The 25,014-nt window shown below is 35.3% G+C and overlaps 3 protein-coding genes across 3 annotated transcripts; all 3 read left to right on the top strand.

Moving 5' to 3' along the window:
- The first annotated feature begins 11,764 nt into the window (after positions 1 to 11,764).
- On the top strand, positions 11,765 to 12,854 carry LOC149202121 (cyclin-B2-1-like). Its single transcript, XM_089401495.1, has 5 exons — positions 11,765 to 11,794; positions 11,910 to 12,014; positions 12,147 to 12,197; positions 12,305 to 12,466; positions 12,747 to 12,854. The coding sequence occupies exons 1-5, from the start codon at positions 11,765 to 11,767 to the stop codon at positions 12,852 to 12,854; spliced, it is 456 nt and encodes a 151-aa protein (XP_089257621.1).
- A 1,794-nt stretch (positions 12,855 to 14,648) lies between these two features.
- Positions 14,649 to 16,130, top strand: LOC149202120 (G2/mitotic-specific cyclin S13-7-like). The gene is made up of 5 exons (XM_089401494.1): positions 14,649 to 14,690; positions 14,890 to 14,949; positions 15,044 to 15,145; positions 15,323 to 15,401; positions 16,047 to 16,130. The coding sequence occupies exons 1-4, from the start codon at positions 14,649 to 14,651 to the stop codon at positions 15,392 to 15,394; spliced, it is 276 nt and encodes a 91-aa protein (XP_089257620.1). The 3' UTR covers positions 15,395 to 15,401; positions 16,047 to 16,130.
- On the top strand, positions 16,007 to 16,653 carry LOC149202119 (serine carboxypeptidase-like). The gene is made up of 3 exons (XM_089401493.1): positions 16,007 to 16,135; positions 16,277 to 16,535; positions 16,640 to 16,653. The coding sequence occupies exons 1-3, from the start codon at positions 16,112 to 16,114 to the stop codon at positions 16,651 to 16,653; spliced, it is 297 nt and encodes a 98-aa protein (XP_089257619.1). The 5' UTR covers positions 16,007 to 16,111.
- The last annotated feature ends 8,361 nt before the right edge of the window (positions 16,654 to 25,014 follow it).

Raw genomic sequence — 25,014 nt, 5'->3', positions numbered from 1 at the left:
CGCATATTCATTCATGACCAAGCACTATACCACTAGTTCTAAGAATCTTGTGGTTACTATCACCACAATAAATGTATATTGTATTTTAGAGGAGATAAGAATTGTATATTTCCCTTTGGGACACTCAAAAAATATTTTGATGCACCCTATTTCTCTAACACTCTAGTCTACTTTATGACCTTAATTCCCATTCCATGTTCATCCATGTGGATGCACTTTATGATGTTATAGGACAACCTAATGTCCTTGTCAACTCCCTCTCATCTTCCTTGCCATGTTTTCTAGGACTTGTGTAGCCAACAAGAAATTTGGGAGATGAATGACAACAAGGTAGAAAATCAAGGGGTTTTCAAGTCATTTATTTAGGGTTCCCACTAGAATAGTCCCACCATATGATCCACCCAATCCCTAAATTGGGGTTTAGTTCTATTTCAATTAATTATTAGATGATCATGGTGGGCCATGATTCCAAGTTAAATTTTATGACTCTTCATAGGATATTATTGGAGATACTTTAGGAGACACCTCTTTGGCTAAAGGGTTAAGGAAGGATTTTGACTTCAATATCAAGACATCAACCATATCCTCAACATTTCTCCCATCAACCATATCCTCAACATATTGAACCAACAATCAAGAAGACAACTGAGGTGAAGCATGGGCATCCTCTATCGCCCACGTTGTTCAGGATATATATAAATCTATGAATGCCTCTACACTCCACCAATTTTGCATCAATAAAATTTTGGGTTGCCCCACTATCCACCAAGATGGATACACATTGTCCCTGCAATGTGCCTCTGATTCCCAAAATTGCCAAATTGGGATTTTCCATGTCAAAATTTTAATTCGAGATTGACCATGCATTGGAAGGAAATTAACACATTATTAAGACATTAAAAATGAATAATTGACACAATACCAAATCCAATACATGCATTGATTTTTATCTCACAAGGTATTTAGACGCTAATTGAGCAAGTTCACACGAAGAGAGAAAGGAAATATCATGATACATTGTTCAATTTGTAATCAAGAGCATTATCTTGGATAAGGGAGAAGTAACATTTAGTTTCTTTCTCATATACAAAGGAAAAATTATGAAACAATGTAAAATGCCTTTCGTGAAGCAATGTTGTTGTAAAGGGTGGGGATTTTGGGTAGAGGGTTATAGGTTTTGAGGTATTAAAATAAGTATTTGGTAAAACTAGGGGATATGTACTAAACTAGGCATGAAGTAGTATTGACTATTTAGTAATAGAAAGAAAAGGGTATTCTAAATCGTGAACAAACTAATGGTTGTTTATCTCACCACTTGAAAGGATTTTATGATTTCAATGAACCAAATGAGGGGGAAGATTATACAGTAGTAGTACTTTTTTGCAATGTTCCAAATCAGATGTGAATGGAGAGGACTTTGCAAAGGTTTTTTTGCAAGGGTCAAGGGTCTCTAGGCTTTGATAGTTGATCAAAATGGTGGAATGAGGACGAGTTATCCAATGCAATGTGATCAGAGGAAGTGGATTTAGTTGTATGTTTGGATGTCATGAAGATGCTAAAGGTTGCGAGGTTTGTTCTGGCAGGTGGAAAGGACAATGGGAATTGTTCTTTGCCAAGGAAGAGTAGATTAGACTCCTCTTCTTTGGCAAGAGATATACACAACAAGGGGTAACTAAAAAATTCATTTGCGCATTTTGACATCATTGTCGATGACATTTATTGTGAATGGGTTGTCATGTTGGTTAGCTAGTGTTGGGGCATAATATGATGGAGACAATCAGGAAATCTACTTTCACTACAAAAAAGGGGCAAACAAGAAGTTAATTTTTTTTGCAAGGAAATTCTGAATACATTATCACATTAGTTTAGTGGTTGTCATTTATTAATATGATCATGGTGGGTCATACTTTCTAAGCTAAATGCTATGACTCTTCATAGGATATTTTTAGAGATACTAGAGGAGAGACCTCTTTGGCTCAAGGGTTCAAGAAGGATTTTGACTTCAATATCAAACCATCAACTATATCTTCAACACTTGTGTGATCATGGAGGAGGGGGGACATTTCTCTTCAAAATTATTCCTCTACTTTGTAGATTTTTCAAAGTTGTTTGATGTTATCTTCAGGGAGGCATTGTTCCATGGATGAAATTTGCATTTCAAAGATTTTGTTTACTTTTATTATATGTCTACTAGTTTCTCTAGGAATTTTTTCTTCTTCCTTCCAATTTAAAGTGGGAAAGTCTCCGCTTTAAAATGCCCTGATATTGTTTTGCAGTTACCCAAATCCACTTCCCTGTTGTGTTTGCTGAGGCAATTTTGACTTGGCCCAAATGATTTGTTTCCACAAAATATGAGATTTCCTTGCCATTTTTAACATTTACTATTGATTTGTTTTCCATTTTGGGATGAGGCCACTCACTAAATATCCTCAATGAAAATAACGCATGAACCTTGATGAAGCCCTAAAAGAACAATCCCTCGTTCATCCGTAAAAATCATTGAATTTCGCTTTGAACAAAACAAAATATGCTCAATACTAAACTACCCACATAAATGGTATTGAGATGTAATAAAATTTACTCCAAGTCTAAGTTTTCGATTCCTTCTCGAGTCGGAAAAACCACTAGTGGTATCGAGTTGGTAAAAGAAAGTAGGATCTGTTATCCAAAATCCTAGCTTAGTGCCCTGAATCCCTAATGTGACTGATACTTTGATTAATTGAGCTGATGTATCGATCCTTTGTCTCATGGATAGCTGTGACAACTCGATTTATTGATTTAGCTGATCTAATCTCAGGGTTAACTGTGGCAGCCGAATTTGAATCCATGATCCATTTGTCGTTTGTAGAAAAACCACGAGTTCACTGAAACCATCAAGAGAACATGGACAATTCTTCATGTTCTTCCACTCCAACATAATTATATTATCAACATTATAAAACATATAAAATATGTATCAATTTGTACCAGGCAAATCTACTTGAAAGGATCACAACCTATAAGCTCGACCGCTTACTCCAATAACGTCAAGATAATTAAACAAGTGACCTTTAAATAGAAAATATTTTTTAACAATGGGAACTCAACTAACTAGGTTGACCCTTAAGACTATGTATTTTTACCATTCACTTTGAAATTTGAGAAAAATAATTTTAAATTTATAAAATTACTAGCATTATAAATGAAATATTTATAATAAACTCATTTTTGCATTAAAATAAAACTTTTATTAAGTTAAAATTAAAAAATTTGTATTACCAAACTCCTCCAACAACCAGAAAAACAAACAAAAAAAAATATCAGAAATAATAGTACTCAAGGTGTAAAGAAGCAATAAATGTAAAAGACACTCATACCGATGAGAACACACTTAACATAATATCAATGAATTTTATGGTTAAAGACTTGCGTAATTACATTAGCGTAAGTTTTAGCGTAGGTTCTAGATAGAGCCACATTCCGCCGAGGGGGTCTTATGCCTCCCATCCTACCCTACCTTTTCAGTTTCAAGAAATCTCTTTCTTCCGGAGCATTCCACGCACTCCAATAATGAGCAGACTTCGGAGGGATCGAATCCCATTACCACACTCCAATAGTGCGCACACTTCAGAGGGATCGAATCCCATTACCTCAGTTCAAGGTAAGAATTCTTTGAATCAAAATTATCCTCCACCTCCTTGTCGGAGCTTGATTCTATTTCTCCTTCCCTGGGTTTTAATGCTCTGAAAATTTACAGGTGTGCTCTGTTTTTTTGATCATTTTGATATATCTCCCTGTATAGGTTTGGTGTATAAATCGGTGACCTTCTTTGCCAATCTGTTTTATATCCTAGGCATTTTGTTCAAGTAAATCCTGTATTTGGTATTTGGTGTGTCAGTCCCTACTGCTTCCCAGTATGCATAGGGTATCCAGGTTTTTTCCCTGTCTTTGCTACAGCTTTCAAAAGCTCTTGGATGTACTATCTGTTTCTCTTTATATTGCCTCAATATAATACAATTATGCTTTTTCGTTCTGAAAAAAAATAATGTTGCTGGAAGTTGTTCAAAGAAGAAATTTTAAAGAATTTATGCTTGTATTGTGAAAGTTTATTTCTTTTCATGATCGACATGATTTTGTCCAGCTGATTGTGAATGTAATTTTACAAGCTCTAGGTTTTTTAGTGAGGGTTTATGGTTTTGGTGGTAATTTTGGAGAATAATGTTTATATCCTGTAGAGCATTATGAACGCCTTTGATTTGGCTTTAGCCGATGTTTGTTTTGTGCTCGTTTTGTATTTTGCCAAAACAGAAGCTTGATAGTTAACAACACCCGCCTACCTAGGGTTCGAATCAGGGATCTTGGATGAGGATAAATCTAAATGATCAACGAACACCCGCATACCATGGGATTCGAATCCACACCCTATGATGCTTTTTTTGAATTTTTCCCAAACTGGAAATTGATTGATAGACAACGACACTCGCCTAGCGTGGGGTTTGAACCCACTATGCGAGATGATTGTTGTCTGTTAAACTTAGCGATGGTTGTTTAGTATTTTTCCAAAACAGGGGCTTGAGAATAATAAATCCCGACGGTTCTAACAAACAGGAGCTCAGAGAATAAGAAATCCAGAGATAGAAATATTTCATTTCAAAATATGCATTAAATGAACACAACACGCCAAACGTAGGGTTCGAACCCACGACTACAAGATTAGGAACCTTGGGCTTTAACTACTGAGCTAGATGGGTTACTCCTTTTGACTTCCCACTTAAATCAAACTCCAGAATTATTACCTTCAATGAATTTAGGTTAAATTCAACACAAGTAGTTTACTATTAATAATTCCATGTTGTGGACATGCTCTTGAATTGCAGTAACATCAACTTTCAGTTTGTTCTCGGTTTTGAGTGTCCACATTCTTTTTTTTCTTTTCAAAGGATGGGGATGTTTTAATATATATATATATATATATATATATATATATATATATATGATGGAAAGATTAACTACGTAGACCATGAAACAATAATTCAGTTGCATTTGGCTTTTACATTGAAATCAAGGAAATGGAGGCTCAGTGGTAGTGAAGGGAAATATGGAACTAGGAAGAAAGAGAAAATAGGGTTTATTTTATTTTTGCTGGAACCTCTTTTTGTTGTTGATCTCATTTGTTTATCGGTAGGGATGATGTAGGTGCTCGTGATAGCACTAGTTGAGACATGCCAATGGGGTTGTGGTTTAAGGATGATGACGTTCCCATGCTAGGCTACCCCGAGGATTCACTTCTCTTGGAGGTGCGAATTAGTTGTTAGGGCCAATATTATGGTGCAAATTTTGGTTGATTTTGATGAAAGAGCACCCCTTGGTGTGGCAAGTCAGCCAAATGGAATTCATTTGTTGTCAAGTAATTGAACTTTTGTTCGTGGTCAGTTGTTTAACTGACCTACGGGTCTTTTTTACCCCACCCAGTCCCTGACATTTTTGGGCCAGTTGTAATGCTTTTTGACCTAAATACAGACTTCAAACAAAATAGTATACAATAGGCACCGCTAGTGCAATTGTGGTTGTATACAGTAGTCACCACTAGTGTGATTACCATAGTATGCAGGAACCACTAGACTTTATGCAATCTCAAATGCTCTTGAAATCTGGAACTGTTGATTTCATGCCTTAAAGAACCAGATTGATGCCACTAAATTTGGATCTGATTTTTAATTGTTGTTTCCTTTCTTTCAAAACCTCTTCCAGTTATTATTAATCTCTTATTATTTGACTACTCTGCCATTTACCTCTGAAATAATCAAATTTACTTCTTGAATATCTACAATAGCCCCAAATTGGTTGATCCCTGCCTTAGAATACTCTGCCACCTCATTCAATCTGAAATCATCACATGCCATGTGTATAGAGTAGATAGAGCACAAAAATGCTTCATTGTCATCACCTATTAATGCAACAAAAGGAGACAAAAAATCACTCATTTGTTGGCAGTCTCCACTGTTCGAATCATATAGAACATAAGTCTCAAGGATGGTGAGTAATTTTTCATAATGATGCTTACGAGATGTTTATAGGCGTTCATCATTAATAGTAACCGCAAACTTTTCTGGAATGAGATTATATTCCTCCGTAGATTCATTATCTAAGAAGGCCTCACTTTCTCTATTCCTATCATTATTTTGTTCCAATTCTTCTGAGGAAATTCTCTGTAGTTCATTATGTAAACCATTATGATAGCAGTATGTGAAACATCATCGAGTTTTTCTAATAATCCCTTGCATTGGATACAGGCTGCCTAAAATCTCCAACTTATAGTTTGAAAGCATGACTAGTAGTGACAGGCATAACAAAAATCTGTTATCACCACTGAAAAGTGAAATTATAAATAGTAGAAGAGAACTTAATTTCTTTAGTTTCCATCCTCCAAAACCATAACACAGGAATGAACTTTACAATCTTGTTGACCTTAACTTTCTTACTTGTTAAACAATTACAATGTTTTTCCCATTTAATGGTAATGGTTTTTAAAAGAAAATGATCATGTTGTCTCACAATTATTTGATAGTAGGCTCTACCTGCAAAATGGAGAGTGTACTTAATAAAGTATGGACTATCTTTAGCCATAAACGATGACTAGGGCCTTTGAAAAAAATTACTATAATTGAAAACCTTTACATTTGTTTCTGCGATATATTTATCCATTGTGTACTGTCCTGTCCAAATGAACAGAAAAATACAAATTGAAACACCTAATACAAATTCCCTTGAAAATAAATCCTTTGGCTTCGAGATGGTCTTCATTTGATGTTTTTCTGTTTGCAGTTAAGATCCACCAGGATCACTAAACAATCCAATTCAGATGTCCATGAATGCAGCAATTTATTCCTATAGCATAAGCAATGCTCTAGTGTCATAGTATTATTGTCAATAAAAATTTTGATTGATATCAACAACGACTTTTGATGACATAGAAACTAGGACCTTATGGGTGCAATTTGTCAACAATTATCACTGACGTAGATGCTAAAGAGCCAATGCTTTTTGACACTTGGATATTTCCATAACCATCAGTTCACGGTTAGGTGTTTTTATAAAAGTAGAAAAAATTAAATCTGGGGATTTTCTGAAAAATAGGCTTCAGAGAGCCATTTGAATCTTCCAAAACATGACACTTGTTGAAAAGATGAAAGAGGTTTTTGTAAATCAGCATGTTCCCGAAAAATTCATGTTTTATTTTTTCAAAATTCATCACCACCTTCTCTTAAATTGCTCCCAAAGTTAGTCTTTTATGGAAAAAAGTATTAAAAACAGTTTTGTCAATTTGGGCAGATTTGCCTTAAACATTTTTCGTGAAGCTGGGTGAATTCCAAGGGTTCCAGAAGCATGTTGGGTCATCTAGGAACACAACCTAGGCTCCTAAGTTTCCATGTGAATGCCCAAAGTATCCAAACTAAAGGCACTACCAAATCAAAAGGCAACGCTCACTCTAGAAAAACTATCAAATCAGTGAGGGCTCAAGAAAAAACTTGTATGTCCTAACAGATCCTTCAATATCTGGTGCTCACATATGAAGTATTGTTTATGCACAACAGTGGTGAATTAAATCTAGATGGCCAATTGGATAGCTAATATGAATTAAATCTAGATGGAATTCATGTTTGTGAGATAGCTAATATGAAGATATTGTAATTCTCTATTCCGAATAAGGGAAGATTGCATATGCTATAGGTAGTATGACAACAGTTTCCACTTTGCCTCATTGGGTAACATTGGAAAGAAGAGGAAGTTTGGTGCAGTAGCCATAGTAGAGTAATGAATGACACTTTAAACAGTTGAAAAAAAATACTTGTGTGCCAGATGTTGATGAGTCAAGTAAAATTTTTATTTCTTGTCTAGTTAATCCAGTCTAGTTAATGCTTTTCAATGTTGCACCTTGCTTCTGACAGGTTGAATTAGAGGACCCAGTTGAAAATATTAGGGCCAAGTTGGTAAGATAGGTTGCAGCAAAGACAAATGATTTAGCAGGTGTTAGAACTACCACATCTATTGTACTTGCGCAAGGTTTAATAGCTTAAGGTGTAAAGGTAATTTATTTGTCCCTATTACTGGCTTAAGTATTTATTCATTTTTATTCTGTCTACAAGTTTGGTTCTTCTTGAATCCCCTTTACTAGGAAAAACAGAACTCTTTTTTCTTTGGGCCACCTGGATGAGCACAGATCCGAAAGTGGTGAAGCGGGTATTTAAGGGGGCAGGTTTCCAAGACAATAACAACTAAGAAAGCCAACTATTTGAAGCCCCTGTCACTCAAACCCATCATATCCTTCTGCTAAAACGGTCTCCAGAAGCATTCAGGCATAAAGTACACACCCAAATGATGACTTGCAGCATATCTATTTTCATTCTACTGACATGGCCTTTTTGGGATTTCAAAGTGTGTTAGTTGTGTCTTACTAGCCCTTTATTACTCTTTGCATAATCTTATTTATAGACATGGGATTTGGGCTTATTTGAATTCATGGGTGTGAGGTGATTGTTGATATATCTGAGGTTTGATTTGCAGGTTAACCAGGTGGGTTGAGGGATAAAAGGAGATGGAAATGAGACGGTGGGTACTGGGCATCTAAGCTGGGTTGGATTCTTGGTTTTTAGACAATCATGGGAGAATCAAGTGCAGCAGCACCTACTATCACGCCCAAAATTGATACAGCCATTGGTACCATTGTGTGGGTGAGAAGGAGAAATGGGTCCTGGTGGCCTGGAAGGATTCTGGGTGTAGAGGAGCTATCTGCAACTCACTTGATGTCTCCCAGATCAGGAACCCTGTTAAACTTCTTGGTAGGGATGATGCCAGTGTGTGAGTATCCTCTTCTTCACCCTAATCATCTTGCATTTTTCTTACCTTACAAAGAAGCTATCATTGCCGCATATCCATCTGTAATTCTAATTTTTAGATGTGGAACTTTAGTTAGATTCCATGTATTTAAAATATAACTTTTGTCCAAAGGCGATGATTCTTACAAGGTTCTATCCTTGTTTTCAGCAATTCATTATTTTTTCTTGGTAGACCTTAAAAAGATTTTGAATGGATCAATATTCATCATGTTGCGTAGTTGCATAATATGTTTCTGATTACTGTCATCATGTGACATGGGAAATAATGCACATAAACCAAAATAAACAAAGAAATAGTTACACCCTCATCTGGGATGTATGGCATTGATAAATAATTCTTTTCACAGTGTTGTGCTTCGTTTAATAAAACAACAGTACAAAATGGTACCTCATATTTTGGCAATATTTTTGTATGCAAATCTCACACTACGCTTCCTGCTGTACTCTTTATTTAAATAGTTTTCTGCAGCTCTCACCAACATGGGGAATGCAATTATTAAAGTAATTTTTGTTCAGTGGTGTATTTTTTTCTTGTTGGAAATAATGTAAGCCAGTTTCTTCCTTGTCTTTGTATATTTGTCTGTTATTTTCCTTCACGACTAGCTCATGCCTGACTGATGATTTTTTGGAGTATCCCTCTTAGTTTGCCTGAAATTATTTTCTGGTTGTTCCTACACTAGATTCAAATATATCCACGAAGTGTCTAATAAGATCTACAATTGAAAATCAAGAAGTTGTTGGTCATTTTGGAAGATTGACATTTTCGTGTTGAAATTATATGGAAACTATAATATGAAAGTACTTTGACTAGAACTTGGAATAGCATATTAGAAATGAAAAGTATACGAGAAGTTTCCTCTTCAACCTAAGATGCTGACATATATTAATGAGAAAAATGTCTGTTTGCATAAAGGAGTTTCTACATGAGCTCTTAATCCATATTCATTTCCTTTTTGATGAGGATGCAATTTGCTGGCAATCCATAGCTTTGTACATGATAATAAGTTGATGATCACAAAGATCTTGGGATCACGAGTAGCTCATTCATAACTGATATAATCAGCTGAGAGTACTCCGCTGAAAACAGTAGCAACGATCAAGTCAATACACAGTAGAATATCCTACTATCACGTGAAGGAAAGAATCAGAAACAGAATAGATGCACATTTCATGAATCTTGCCTATAAGCATCTTCTAATAGTGTTTTGCCAATTCCAAATTCTAGATGATTACTATTGCAGGTTAACAACTTCTTTATCAGTTTGTCATGCTAAGATGTCTTTACATAAAGTAGCAATCCCATGGATCTGACTTTGGGTCAATCGTAGCGCAGCTTTTCTTAGGATCCAGGTTTGTAACCATAGACAATGGTTCTATTTTACTGCAGATTTGATTACAGTATTTTTTTATAATAATATATTAAAAGAAAAGAGGGAGTGTTGTGGCTATATTCGTACAACCCAATACAACATTTTTGTATGCCACTCTTCATCCTATCCTTGGGTTAGGGTTGGGATGATGGCTTGAACTAGCTTTCATTCTTGATTTCCTGTGCTTAATAGTGCACAGGCTTTTGAACTCAACAAATTGCTTGAAAATTAAAATACTCTGGAAAAACATAGTACATACCTATGCATTTTCCTATGAACCCAAGGTGTTGCCATATTTTGCTAGCAGGGATTGAGATCCCCTAGCTTTATTTTTGTCCGCTTCTTTTTCCCGCAACACCTTCTCCAACTTTTGTCCTCTTGTAAGTGGTGGAGACTCGAAGAGTTGGATGGGTCTGCTTCTAATGTTTTTGGCTGTCAGTAATTGATATAGGAAATATCTACCTGGCTAATCCAAGCCTAGATGCAGAGAATATGAAGGGTTGAAGCCCATTCTTTGAAGACCCATAGAAAAACTGCATTTTAAGCTGATTTTTTAGTTTGTTTTTCCATTAAATCATGTGTGCACAAAATGGCAGGCCTTGCAAAGTTTGCACCCAATCAAAAAGCACAGCAAGGAAACAATAATAGGAAGGCGTTAAGAGACATTGGCAATGTGGTGGGAGCTCGGAACCCCAAATGCAATATCAACAAACTTGTGGTGATGGAGTATGTTGTTTTATGTTATTTATTATCCTTTAGATGTATAAATTGAATCAATCTGCTGTTGGGTTTTTGTTTCTTTCTATTTGGTGGCCTCTGCTTCTAATGTCAAGTCCTACACTATTGGATTGACTACTATTTCAGGAGGTCTAGAGTAAACTTGGTTGTCAATGCCAACAAGGGAGCTAATCCCAGCACTCAGGTAAGTTTAATCAGAGTCGATTAAGCAAGTTGAATTATTGTTTTTTTGTAAAGAACTGGTTCTACCATTTATAAAGGACAATCTGCTGGGGAATTGAACTAGCAACCAGGCAAAACCTCTATGTTCAGCCACCTGCTTTTTCGATCTTCCTGCCTAGTATTCTGTTTTTCTGGGCATGTTTAATTTGTTGCTCTTTGTTTTCATTTCACGGGACTCATTCTGTTCTCTATTTTCTGTGAGCCCAAGCATGGAATCTCACTCTTTAATTTTCCCATTTTGATTCCAGCAATTCCAAGCAGATGATATTGTTGTTAAGGCAGGAGCCAAAGCAGAGGCAAAGGCAGTCCAGGGAAACAAACAGAGGCGGATTGTCAGAAGGAAGGCTGAGAATGACACTGCTAGAAAGAAGGATAATGTAGTTTCTATCAGTGATAGCGTAGACTCAAGTGCACAAGATGGGGGATTACAAACATCTAGCCAACTCAAAGCAATGAAACCCATAGCATAGTCACATACTGCGGTGCTAACAACTCGAAGTGAGGTCTGTCTTATTGATTAAGTTTATTAGTTTTCTGGTACTTTTCTTGTTTTATATAATGGCTCAAATCCAAATATATCAGCCAAAGGTACCCACATCCACGCCCAATTGCTAAGAGGTATTATAGCTGTAAGATTTATTTCTGTTTATCTATTATGTAGTTTGGATAAAAATGATTAATAATTTTGATAGGGGTATTTCAGGACGCTCAAGAGGTTCTCCCTAGCATTGATGATGGAGACCTCAGAAACCAATTGGCAGCTACGGAATATGTTGGAGACATATACAAGTCCTATCAGAAGATTGAGGTATGTTTCTCTATCAATGATTGGAGATTTGTGTGAATGTGAAGGTAAATTTTTAATTTTCATTTAGTAATCATTGGCAGTCCCATATGTCCAGAACATGAGACGTGTACCTCTTGATATATGTAAAGGCAGGATGAAATTGATGAGACAATGAGGGCAACCCTGATTGATTGGTTGATACAGGTACAAATTAGTTCCTATCCTAACTTCGTTTGTTGCCAATGCTGGATCTAGAAGAACTTTATGTGGGCAATTTCTTAGGCTTTACCTCGAAATATTAAATTTTACAGGTGCATTACAAATGTGAACTAATGCCAGAAGCATTATATCTCACTGTAAACATTATGGACAGATATCTTTCTATGTATATTTCTAGGAAGTGGGACTTACAGTTAGTGGGTATCACTGCGATGTTTATAGCTTGCAAATTTCAAGATACCTGCACTCCTCAGGTAGGATGACTTACTGACATCCATAAGCATGACTGTAAGGAAACCTTTTGCATATATCTAATTGATAGAATACCTGGTTGGCTGTTGAATATTGACATAAGAAGAATCAATTCATATTGGTTACAGGTCAATGAATTGATCTATATCTCAAGATACCAATACACATCCAAAATTATAGTAGCCATGGTAATTATCTCTAGCTGATATCTTTCTGTTTCATTTAATTACAATAGATTTTAAAGATTCAGTGTGAGTGATACATTGATAATGATACTGGTAGGATCATACAATATTAAATCGATTGGAATTCAATCTTACTGTTCCCACTCCATGTGTATTCCTTGTCATGTTTCTCAAGGCAGCTGGTCCTGACAGAGTGTTAAAGTGATGAACTCCACTGTTTCTTTTGTACAGTCAGAATAATCTTCTGATGTATTGATCAAATTGACTTTCAAAATGCTTTTGGAAAATTGAGATTTTGGTTTAAATGTCGTTTCTTCATTGTATTTCCTAATAATCCTCTCCTTTACTGTTAAAAATTAAATGTATTATCGCATGGTTCAGATAGAAAATCTAGCATTTTACTTGGTTGAGCTGTGTTTGCTTCATTACAAAATGATCAAATACAGTCCATCAATCCTTGCTGTTGCTGTTGCCTACACTGCTCAATGCACTTTGAAGAAGGATCCATGTTGGAGTAAAACACTTGCTCTTCACACAGGCTACTCAAAAGAAGATCTCAAGTAAGTCTTCTAGTTCTCAAGGCACCATGCTTTTAATGAGTTTAACCTTCCAAAGGATACTTACTGCTAAATATCTTAGGAATTTCCATGAATTACGCAATCTATGGATTATATATCCAAAACCTAGTGGACCTGCTACAACACTAATTTACTGGCAACCTGTCTGAAATTGTATCTAATTCTACATATGGGAAAGATTGACAAATTTGCACATCAAACTGTCTGGGGTGAGTGCACATTTAGTTAGCCCTGTATGTTGTTAAGGAATAACATTTGATTTACTTGTTCTAGCGAATGTGCAAACTTCATGGTTGACTTCCACTTAAGTACAGGAAGAAATGAGCTGAGATATGTTCATGAGAAGTATTCAGATCCATGTCATGGCTATGTTGGTTTTATATGCCTTGCCAACTTACCTAATGATGACAGTTGCACCACCAGCAATGACACTGTCATTTGTATTAGTGATAACATCGACTCAAGTGCACAAGAAGGGGGATTAGAAATACCTAGCCAACTGAAATCCAGGAAACACACTGCACCATCATTGACTACAATGCTAACATCTCAAAGTGAGGTCTGTGTCACTCTCTTATACTTTTCTTGTTCTTGTTCAACAAATATACACAAACCAAATACTGCAATGCTAACATCTCAAAGTGAGGTCTGTGTCACTCTCCTATACTTTTCTTGTTCTTGTTCAACAAATATACACAAACCAAAGAGTATCCATGTCCACTCCAAATTACCAGCAAGTTTTATAACCTTAGGATAGCTTTGTCTTTAGTCATGTTGTAAGTTGGATGAAAATGATTAGTTATTTGGATAGCCTCGAGTTAGTGTTGTGTTTATTTATGATGTAAGTCGGCTAAAAATGATTAATAATCTTGATGAATGTATTTCAGGATGCATTCAAGGATTCCCATTAGGTGCTTCCTAACATTGATGATGGAAACATTGAAAACCAATTGGAAGTTGTTGAATATGTTGAAGATATATACAAATTCTACAGGACAATTGAGGTATTTTTCTCTGTCAATGATTGTAGTTTCTTGTTAGGGTGAAGGTAAAATTTTATTTTCCTTAACTAAAATTTCGCATTCATGTATGCCCAGGACATGAGTTGCGTACCTCCAGATTATATGAGAAACCAGGTTAAAATCAATGCAAAGATGAGGGCAGTCGTGATTGATTGGTTGGTGGAGGTACAACTTTGTTCCTATGCTAGTTCCAACTTCCATTTGCTGTCAAACTTAGATCTAAAAGAGATTTATATGGTCTATCTCTTAGGCCTGACATCAAAATCTTAAAATTTTCAGGTGCATCTGGAATTGGAATTAATGCCAGAGACGTTGTATCTCATTGTGAACATCATTGACAGATACCTTTTTATTCAGAATATTGCAAGGAAGAATTTGCCATTACTTGCTATCGCTGCAATGTTTATAGCTAGCAAATATGAAGAAGTCTTTCCTCCACAGGTAGGATGACTTGCTAACATATGTAAAAAAGGATTTGTATATATCTAATTAAAAGAACACTTTGTTGGCTGTATAAAAGTACATACACCCACAATATCTACTCCTACAGAAGATTACGGTTTATGCTGGAATCAGCACAAAAATTATATTATAATAGGTAGCACAATATTGATAAGAGCTGGTTTATACTTGGGTACAGGTCAATGAATTCATCTGCATCTTCCCAAATGAATGCACGTCAGAACAGATAGTGGCCATGGTAATTATCTCTAACTGATAATTCTTTGTCATTGATTGCAACATAGTCTCCAAACATTCAGATTGACTGATCAATTGATAATAACTCTTCGCAGGAGTCTACGATATTAAAGCGACTGAACTTCAAGCTTACAGTTCCCACTCCACCATATGTATTCCTCCTCAAGTTTCTAAAGGCAGCTGATTCCAACAAAGTGGTAAAGTTTTGAATGACACCACTTTTTATATTGTTGAAAGCAGCCAGTGTGGCATTGATCAAATATACTTTCGAAAATGCCTCATAAAGTCTAGCATTCATGTTTTAAATTAATTTTCTTTATTGTATTCCTAATAATACCCTGCTGTACTGACAAGTCGTACCATCTATTATTCAGATGGAAAATCTAGCATTCTTCTTGGTTGAGCTGTGTTTGCTTCAGTACATAATGAGCAAGTACAATCCATAAAATTTGTGTTAAGGGCTTTGAACACTTATCCGCTATGGAAGGCTTGTTTGTTAATGTGGTTTTTGAAATATTCAATTTATTTTTTAAGTTGTTTGTGCAAGCGTTTTCCGTAACAGTAGTGAAGGCTTATCTGGATCTCAAAATATTGTGCATAGGTGATGCTTTGCCCTCCTCTAGTTAGTTCATTCTTGTTTATTGTGTGTTTTTACAAACATTTTTCAGTATGGTCCACTTTTTATCATTTTTGATAATATATCTAATATATTTGATACTTGTAGACCTTTAATCCATAAAAAACAGCCCAAAAATCTCAGAAATAGACACCTATAAATATAAACTAGTCATCAAATTTCAAGGAATATTTTTTCATGGGGCTGAAATCCTATTAAAATTTGGAAAAAAATGCATATTTTCATATTTATGAGATGTATACTTTGTTTACTGAACTAGATTTGTATGTGTTCATATTGAAATCTTGTTACTATGTTTTAAATTGTGAGAAGCTTGATGGCTAAATGTTGTTTGCTTTATGATCCTTAGTTACCATTTGTGAAGTGTTTTAAGTAACTGGTTACGGCTGATCTTATGCTAGATCCTTTATCAAAGGTTCTTAATGTAGGTTCTGATTATAGCCGGTGTGATAACTTGCCAGGTACCAAAGGGACTGTCACATGCTTTGCATCATACTTGGTGTGCACCTCAATTTTCAATTCCATTATGGCATTAGCTGGGAATATCAATGTAAGACTTAAATTTTAAATACTGGACAGCTAGACATTATGTTTATTTTATCAGCATTTTGTATCTTAAAATGTAGTTTGTCATCCTTGTTTTATATATCTTACGATATTAGTTTTCATTATTTTGTTTTATATTTTGCAGTACTATGATGTTTGGAAGGAGTGCAATGGTGGCCTGTGCTATGATTTTTCAAATATGGAGAATTACTTAAACCAGGGTTCCGTTAGGGATGCCCTGGGGGTTGGCAACCAAAAATTTGTCTCCTGTAACCCCTTGGTTTATGAAGCTATGCTTACTGACTGGATGTGGAAGATGGAAGTTGGCATTCCAACACTCTTGGAGGATGGTGTTAAGTTGCTAGTTTATGCAGGAGAATATGATCTCATTTGCAATTGGTTAGGTAATGATACTGTATACATATAACATATTGTTTTTGTTTTGACAATGACTTTATGATTTAGGTGTTAAGTCTGTTATTAACTTATTTGCAGTTGTGTTTTTCAGGCTTGTCAGTCTAATCTTCAAAATTGAAAAGTTAATTGTTCAAATTATGTTTCTTTCAGGCAATTCAAGATGGGTGAATTCCATGGATTGGTTTGGAAGTGAGAATTTCAATAAGGCACCTACAAAATCCTTCCTTGTAGATGATAAGGAAGTAGGTTTAATAACCAGTTATGGAACACTCAGTTTTCTCAAGGTAAAAGGCACTCGATGATCATCTTTGATTTCGTTGTACAAGTAGACAATTTCTTCCTTACAGAACCTTCTATTTTGCTACACCAGGTTCATGATGCAGGTCATATGGTCCCAATGGATGTATTGTGTGGAAGATTCCTGCTTATTATCTTATGAATCTGTTCCAGGTGAGAACGATACGGGCCAGCAGACATTCAAAATGATTTTATTTATTTTTTTTAAATAATTTTTTATATTGTCTCTAGAGAGACAATAGTTTGAATTATGGACATTTATTTTTTTTTTAAATAATTTTTTATATTGTCTCTAGAGAGACAATAGTTTGAATTATGGAATTGTCTCTAAAAAGACAAATATGTAATTGTCTCTAAACAGACACAAATGAAATTGTCTCTAGAAAGACAAATCAAATTATCTTTATAGAGACAATAATAATATGTGTTCTATATTGTCTTTATAGAGACAAATTTTTGAGACATTATATTTTGAGACACCCGCTTAGAGACAATATTTAAGGCAATATTTGAGTTTCTTTTTGTCTTAAGTGAAGAAAATTGACTCAAATATTGTCTTAAATATTGTCTTAAAACCCCCTACATGTAGTAGTGCAATGAGTTCAGAATGTCCAAAAATGGAAATCCAGCCTCCTTTTGCATCCCAATTGGTCGAAGATTGTCTTAGTTATGACTTTTGTCACTCTTTCCACAATTTTCTCCTCCAAATCTAGCTTATTGCCAGTTAAATTCATTATCCACAGTTAAAACTAGCAGTTCGCCATCATTCCCACCTATCTCGTAGTTAAGGGCCAAGTTGTCACATGCAGAGTGGTGGTATGTTGGAAAACGTTGTGGTTCTATAACCTATTGGATATCACAATCACAAGCGGCTATTGGTGGAGGGATGGTCTTATTAATAGTCCTTCAGAAACTATTATTGCTGATCTAGTGAACCCATCGGGCTTATAAACATCAATGCATAAAACATCACATCCAAGGTCTTATCGCTATTAGAACTCATCGTTCATCAAAATTAGCACTTTCCCTCAGTGGATATAAAATTACATACACTACGATAGCAACAGACCCATCAAGGTTATAGAATATAAGATATAACAATATTGCATCCAAACAGTCTATCGCATTTTGCAATGTTAATGACAGAATGTAGCACGATGCGATATTGGTAAACCCGATGGGGACCTAAACTGTGACATATAAAATCCCATGTCCTGGGTCTCATCGTGATCAACATTAACCCATATATCATATATACACATATTGGGGGTACCAAGTGCGATATGTGATTGCAATATATCACATCGCAACCCTCTACGTTCAGGGTCAATTCTTTGGCATTGCACCTAAGCTCCGCTGATGGCCAATTATTTAATCGAACCACTTGCCATTGTGATATGAAATATGCAATATATGAGGGCCATTGGAGGGTTTCCACTTGGCGCCTTCTCATTTGCTGAAGGGCTATGCCTTGTCATCCAATCCTGCCATATCATCAAGTCAACCTAAACTTTGAATTTTTCTAACTTCTGCATACGAGCTCAGATTTGAGTCTCGTTCACGCTGTTGGATTCAAAATGATGAGTTATTCAATATAAATATAATCTTATCAAAATTTTCAAACTTTCAATTTTTGACAAATTTTGAGCTCTTGATCACTCTTCCCCATTGAAAATTTTCTGGTCTCCAAAATTTTACATAATTTGCAACTGATATGTACTTTGTCTACACTGCAAGTATCGTACAGGTCATCCTTCCTTCTCCTTCACCTTTGTTCTTTGGATCCATAAGCGATGAGCCGACACCTGCATCCCCCCCAAACCTGTAGTACAACAAATTACATGTTTCACTATGTGAACAAAGAATTCAAGTTTTTTGTTCTCCTCGACCTATCCATGTCACTATGGTCATCCACAACAACATCCTTTTGAAGAATAATTCCAGGAAGATGAGCACCTTGGAATTGCTTATCTATAAAATACTTATCAAGGAAATCCTAAAAGACTTTGCCAAATGAACCCGAACAAGCTTCACATAGTGAATACTTGTATAACTTGAGTGTTACACACATTTGAAACATACGAAATATGCTAGAACTACTCATGCAATAGTTTTTAAATGATTTTTCAAACTACAAGTACAAATGAATTTTACAAAATGGAATAAACTTGATTCCCAAATTTCTCCATTCAAATTGACTATCAACAAGCCAAACTAGCATTGTAATTCTTAAAGAAAAAAATGTTGCCTATAAGTTATTTATTTATGAACATCACTTTTACAAATTACCCAACTATGGGATATGCAACTAATGCAAAACAAAAATTTACAAACTTTAGTTGGACAAATAGTCCGCCCATTTCTTACCCAACTAGGCAAATGAACTCTCTATTTGAAATTTCTCTTCTTCTGAATCTGCTTCAGGGATGGTCACATCTTGCCCCACTTTTACTTGTGTCGCTTCCTCTTCTAGTGCTTGCATGATTTGCTTGCCTTTACCAACATGAAGTTGTAGAAACAATTTCTAACACTTCTCGACCCAATGTCCACGGATATTACTGTGAGTACAAAAGTTCTTTTGAGCTTTTCTCAGCTCACTTGCCTTTATCCTTGGATGAGATTTTCTTCTTTTGGTCTCAATTCCAGTATACATAAACATCTTCTTCATTATATTTTCCTTTTATCTCACTTATCTACACAATGGTTAGATGAAAGGAAAAAGGTGCATGGAAACATTTTCCTCAACATGTTATTAAAATATGCATGTTGTTTTACATCATGAACAACATTTGAATTAACATCATTCGAATTAATAGAATGGCTATACCTCGGTTTGTTCTCCTTTGGCTTATGCTTCCTGCGTGAGGAACTTGAGTGGCAAGAAAAACTCTGTTTTCCTTATTCTTTAGATTTTACATCTCTCTTTGGAGACGTTTAGCACTATAACTCCTCGTTACACTTGAGGAACCAAGAAGGAACCATTTTTCGATGCAACTCCAAACATCTTTCCTCCTCATGTACTTTCTTACGGTAAAAGGAACACAATATCCATGAAATCTCGCTAGAATACCACTTTTCTTTTGTAACATCCTAATCCTTCATATTTAGGCCTCTCTTGAGCCTCAATTGGATTTTTAATGCCTTGCTAGTCTACTCCAAGATCTCCTCCCTTGTAACCCATTTTGGTCATGAGCTTGGATCCAATGCCTTTACTATGTTTTTCAAAGGCTGCAAATGAATTTACATCAATACTTTCACATAAGGAAGAGTCATGTAAATTCTTATCATTTGCTTCATCTTTCGATTGACACACAAAGATGTTTTCGAATTCCCTTTTGATTTGAGATGTGTCCTCTTAGAATCTTCGGCTCTCTTCTTTCTTCTCCTCGGATTTGGGTTCTGATAGAACCTCATCTTCCACATCATGTGGAAAAAAGGTACAAACTTGTCCATCTACCTTCTTGGAGGGACTTTCTACACTAGCACCTTGCATAATAGTTGTAGAAAAGCATGAAGATTATGGAGAAGATGGTGGTTTATCACCATTATTGTAACCTTCTTCCCTGGAGAACATTCTCCTCTTGGAAGTCTAGAGCTTTCACCTTGCACTTTGGTATTCCTCTCTTCATACATGACTTTCACCATTTTTTCCATGTCTAAGAAAGCCTTTCAAAAATCCTTCCCATCCTCTAACATTCTTGCAGGATCTCCTCCTTGGGACATGCCTTTCTTGAAGCTTCTACTACAATTTGAGGTAGAACTTGGTGGTAGAGATTGTAACAATCTTGATTTCCTTTCCAAAACCTTCTCCTCAATGAGCTTCGAAACACATTCACTTGCAAACAATAGTAAATTCCTCCTTGCAAAAAGAAAACCATACCATTGATACCAACCTTATCTGAATTGGGGTAGATTAGCAATGCTATGCTAATTCCCCTCATCAGAATATAAAAATGTGCTTGAGGTTTGACTCCAAAATAACAAGTAAAAGCATGAATTTTATGTGTTTTTACTTAAGTTAGCTTCATGAAGAAAAATGAAAACCTGAAATCAAAACACTAAATGGAAGAATGTATCAAACAATAATACACCCACCATTGATAAAGGAGTTCACCTCTCCTGGGATACATCTCCTTGGATCAGCTCTAAAGGCATGACCCCTTCTCATTATGCTCAAAATTATTCAATGGTAAAGAATACATAAATGTGCTGACAAAACGAGTGGCTAGTTTCCCCTTCAGAGAAACATTCTTCTACAAAGAAATCTCACTCTAAACATATGACAACCTCCAGTTAGTCATGAAACATTAAGCAGGCTGAGGGCTCTCAAATCAACACCCCATAATCCAACTACTAAGAGCATAAACAAGTACAAAAATCCACTTGAAGTACTTAAAGAATTATCTTTCTCCATACACATGTAGAGAAAAGAAGAAATAAAGCTACAAAATTGTTGTAATGGTTGTTTTAGAAAACATATGGAGGTTGGTAGACCCCTAAAAGGTCATCTCCATCTTGGAACTCCTCTATAAACTGAATCAACACTTTGGTTGACTAGGGCACCCATAGGCTTCCCCTTACAAAAATCATATCCAGAAGTGCTCCTTTGATCCTGAAACCTGTTCAATAAGTTCAGAATGTCCAAAAACGACAATCTAGCCTCGTTTTGCATCCCATTTCGTCAAAAATTGTCTTAGTTATGACTTCTATTAGTCTTTCCAAAATTTCTCCTCCAAATTTGGCTTATTACCAGTTAAATTCATTATCTGTTGTTAAAACTGGCAGTTCCATTGAAATCAACGATTTTTTCATCATTCCCACCTATCTCGCGGTTAAGGATTGGGTGGTCACATGCAGAGTGGTGGTGTGGTGGAAAAGGCTACAGTTCTGCAGGCTATCCGATATCACAATCGCAATCAGCTATCGACGGAGGGACAGTCTTGTTAACACTCCTTCAGAAAATGTTATCGTTGATCTAGAGGACCCACTAGGATTATAAACCTAAATGCATAAAAAATCGCATCTAGAGTCTTATTGCTATCAGAACTCATCGCTCATCGCAATCAACACATTCCCTCAGCGGATATCAAAATCCATACAATGCAATAGTAGCAGACCCACCCGAGTTATAAAATACAACATATAACAATATTGCATCTGGGAAGTCTATCACATTTTGCAATGTTAACGATGAAATGTTATGTTATGCAATATTGGTGGACCTGACGGGGACCTAAATTATGACATATAAAAGCTTTTGTCCGGGGTCTCATTGCAGTTGACGTTAATCCATGTATCATATATATACATCTTGGTGGGTACCAGGTGTGATATGCGATTGCAATATATCACATCGGAACCCTCTACGTTGGGGCTGATTCTTTAGTATCATACCTAAGCTCTGTCGGGGGGTGATTCTTTACCCGAACCACATGCCCCTGTGATATACGATATGCGAGGGCCAATGGAAGGCTGTCATTTGGTGCCTCTTCATTCACTGAAGGGCTATGCCATGTCATCCAAACTTGCCATGTCATCAAGTCAACCCTAAACTTTGACTTGCTCTAACTTCTGCATATGAGCTCGAATTTGAGTCGTGTTCACATCATTGGATTTAGAATGACAAGATCTTTCATCTAAAACTAATCTTATCAAAATTATTACACTTCGAATTTCTGACAAATGATTTACTTGAAAGTTAGGCAACTAGAAAGCAAGATTCACAATTTTTTTGTAATTTCATGTCGGTTTCAATTATGGTTCTTAAAATTACTTTTGATTGTATTCTCAAGTTGGCTAATGTGGGATTCCTCAAGGCCCCCCTTCCACCAAGTCTTGACCCATCGACTTTAGCATATCATATATGATCAAGACTAGATATATTTTTAGTACCTTGAGGCTTGCATGCCTTAATGGAAATTTATCTCGGAAATAAACAATGGGAATACACTAGCATCCCATGTTTGTCAAATCTTCTAGGTGACTCAACTACAACTCATTTATTATACCTAGTAAGATGTACTCGGGCATCTTGACTCTCATTGAAATTAATGATTAGTAATCTTGAGTTGGTTAATGACATTCATTAATGGATTGTAATCCAAAAATTTATTTATATGTTCATCCCCAACCAAATTTATTCATAGATAAAAAATTTTCCACAACGTAGATATGGATGAAGGATATATGTTTTTTGTAGCTTAGAACACTGTTCCAATAAATCAAGATTAAGTTCCTACTTCTAGCAATAAGAAGGTGCAAAGGTTCCAATTTCAGATATCATCTTCTAGTTATACAACAAAGAGGAAAAGAAGTAGATCAAATTCTTTCACTTCACATTTCATGATCAATAGTAACAACCAAGACCTCTTATATGCATAACTTATGGGCTTTTTAGGTAGGTGAAAATATGTTTTTCTCTAATCATTAATAAAATGATTCTTTGAACGGTAAAAGACATGAATTTAGAAAATTTCCCACGTGACATTGTTGTCCCCATTTTCCAAAGAATATAAAACACCTTTAGTTTGGGTGGTGGGTGGGGGGGGGAGGGTGATATTCATTACCATTTTTTAATTCCATATTCCATAACCTTATATATTTTTTAATAATATGTCTCTCCCAATCGGCTGTTGTTTCTCTTTCATTTAAATATGGATATGTTTTGAAATGATTTAGATTATGATAAAGGATCAATTGATATATATATGAATGGGTCTTCATTTGGAATGCATTTCGAAGTTTTATGAGTTGCCACTTAGATATCTTTCAAAAAAGACTGCACAATAACAAGATATTGAGAAAATTAAATAATTAAATAAGATTTTCAGAACATGCAAATCTTGGAGACATATCTAAAGTCACAAAATGACCTGTTGATAAAATAAAATATTTCACTCCTTAATTCTACATAAAAGAGAACAAAAGGCAACAGAAAATGAGATGACTTCAACCTATGAGAATTAGTGAATGTTTCTATGAGGACATGCAACATCTTTGGTTGGGGGAAAATGTCAGGGAAAATGTTGGGTTTCCAAAATGTCATATTTTTCACACTCTTTTCCTTCACTTTTAGTCATATTCCATTACCATATAACCTTACATTAAGAAAAAAAATTATGATTATATATGGGTTTAGAATTACTATTTTGAAAGCATATATTTTAGTATTATGAGTGAGTTAATGATTAAATATGAGAACAATAACACATTTTCACTTATATCTAAAGGTTGAAAGAGTTTTTTGATGTTTGTAGGCATATGTGAAAACTCCAACAAAGCCATATTTCGCCGCTTGGCCTCAAATTCAAATATTCTCTTCACGCCTTGAATATTTGAGGAGGTTTTGAGATAATCATTCAAGTACATTTGATGGAGAAGAATCATGAAACTTTTGATAAGATATTTTATCAAATATTTTAGATATTTGTGAGAGGATTTGTAGAGATATTACTTGATATATATTAACCCATAGTTGTAACCACATGAGACATTCGTGGATCTAGGAGATATTTGTGGATGTAGGAAATTTTTTTGGATTTACATTTATTAATTAGTTATATTAGATTTTATATAGATACGTGTTCCTTCTATATTCAGGGGGGGGGGGGGGGGGGGGGTGGTTCTTGGAGCATATATCCAAACTTTAATCATGGAATAAAAAAAAAATCATAAGTTCTTCTGTCATTTGGTTTAGAGTTTTATATTCTTGTTTTGTTATACGATGTAGTTATATAATTCATGTAGTTTTATAAAGTATGTAGTTTAGATTATTTCTTATTTTTTAGATTAGAAATTCACCATCGATTAGATGCTCGAGACTCAATTGATGTTTTATCCCATTTACTCCTTGAACAATCAAGTGTGTCTACTCATGTGATCATCCAGACCCTCAATCCACACACACACACACACATATAAAACACAAGTTACCTCATGCATTTAAAAATCTTTAAGATTAATATTTAAAAAGATCATGAATTCAAAAAAATAATAAGACAAATAAATGTAACTATCTAAGGGCTTCTTCGAAATTAGTTGGTCTAAATTCTTCATTTCAAATATAAACAAGACTAAAAACACAAATGCTAAAGTGCACATCTTGATAGTTAAATAATTTTTTTTATGAAACTTCTCACCACGATAATTCACCATTTTGTGATTACAATG

Source organism: Pinus tabuliformis, chromosome 2_1 (assembly GCF_031772625.1).
Source record: "Pinus tabuliformis cultivar Carrire ecotype Pingquan chromosome 2_1, CPIR1, whole genome shotgun sequence".
Classification (NCBI taxonomy): Eukaryota; Viridiplantae; Streptophyta; class Pinopsida; order Pinales; family Pinaceae; genus Pinus; species Pinus tabuliformis.
The sequence above is the reverse complement of the archived record's forward strand: the minus strand, read 5'-3'. Positions and strand labels throughout refer to the sequence as shown.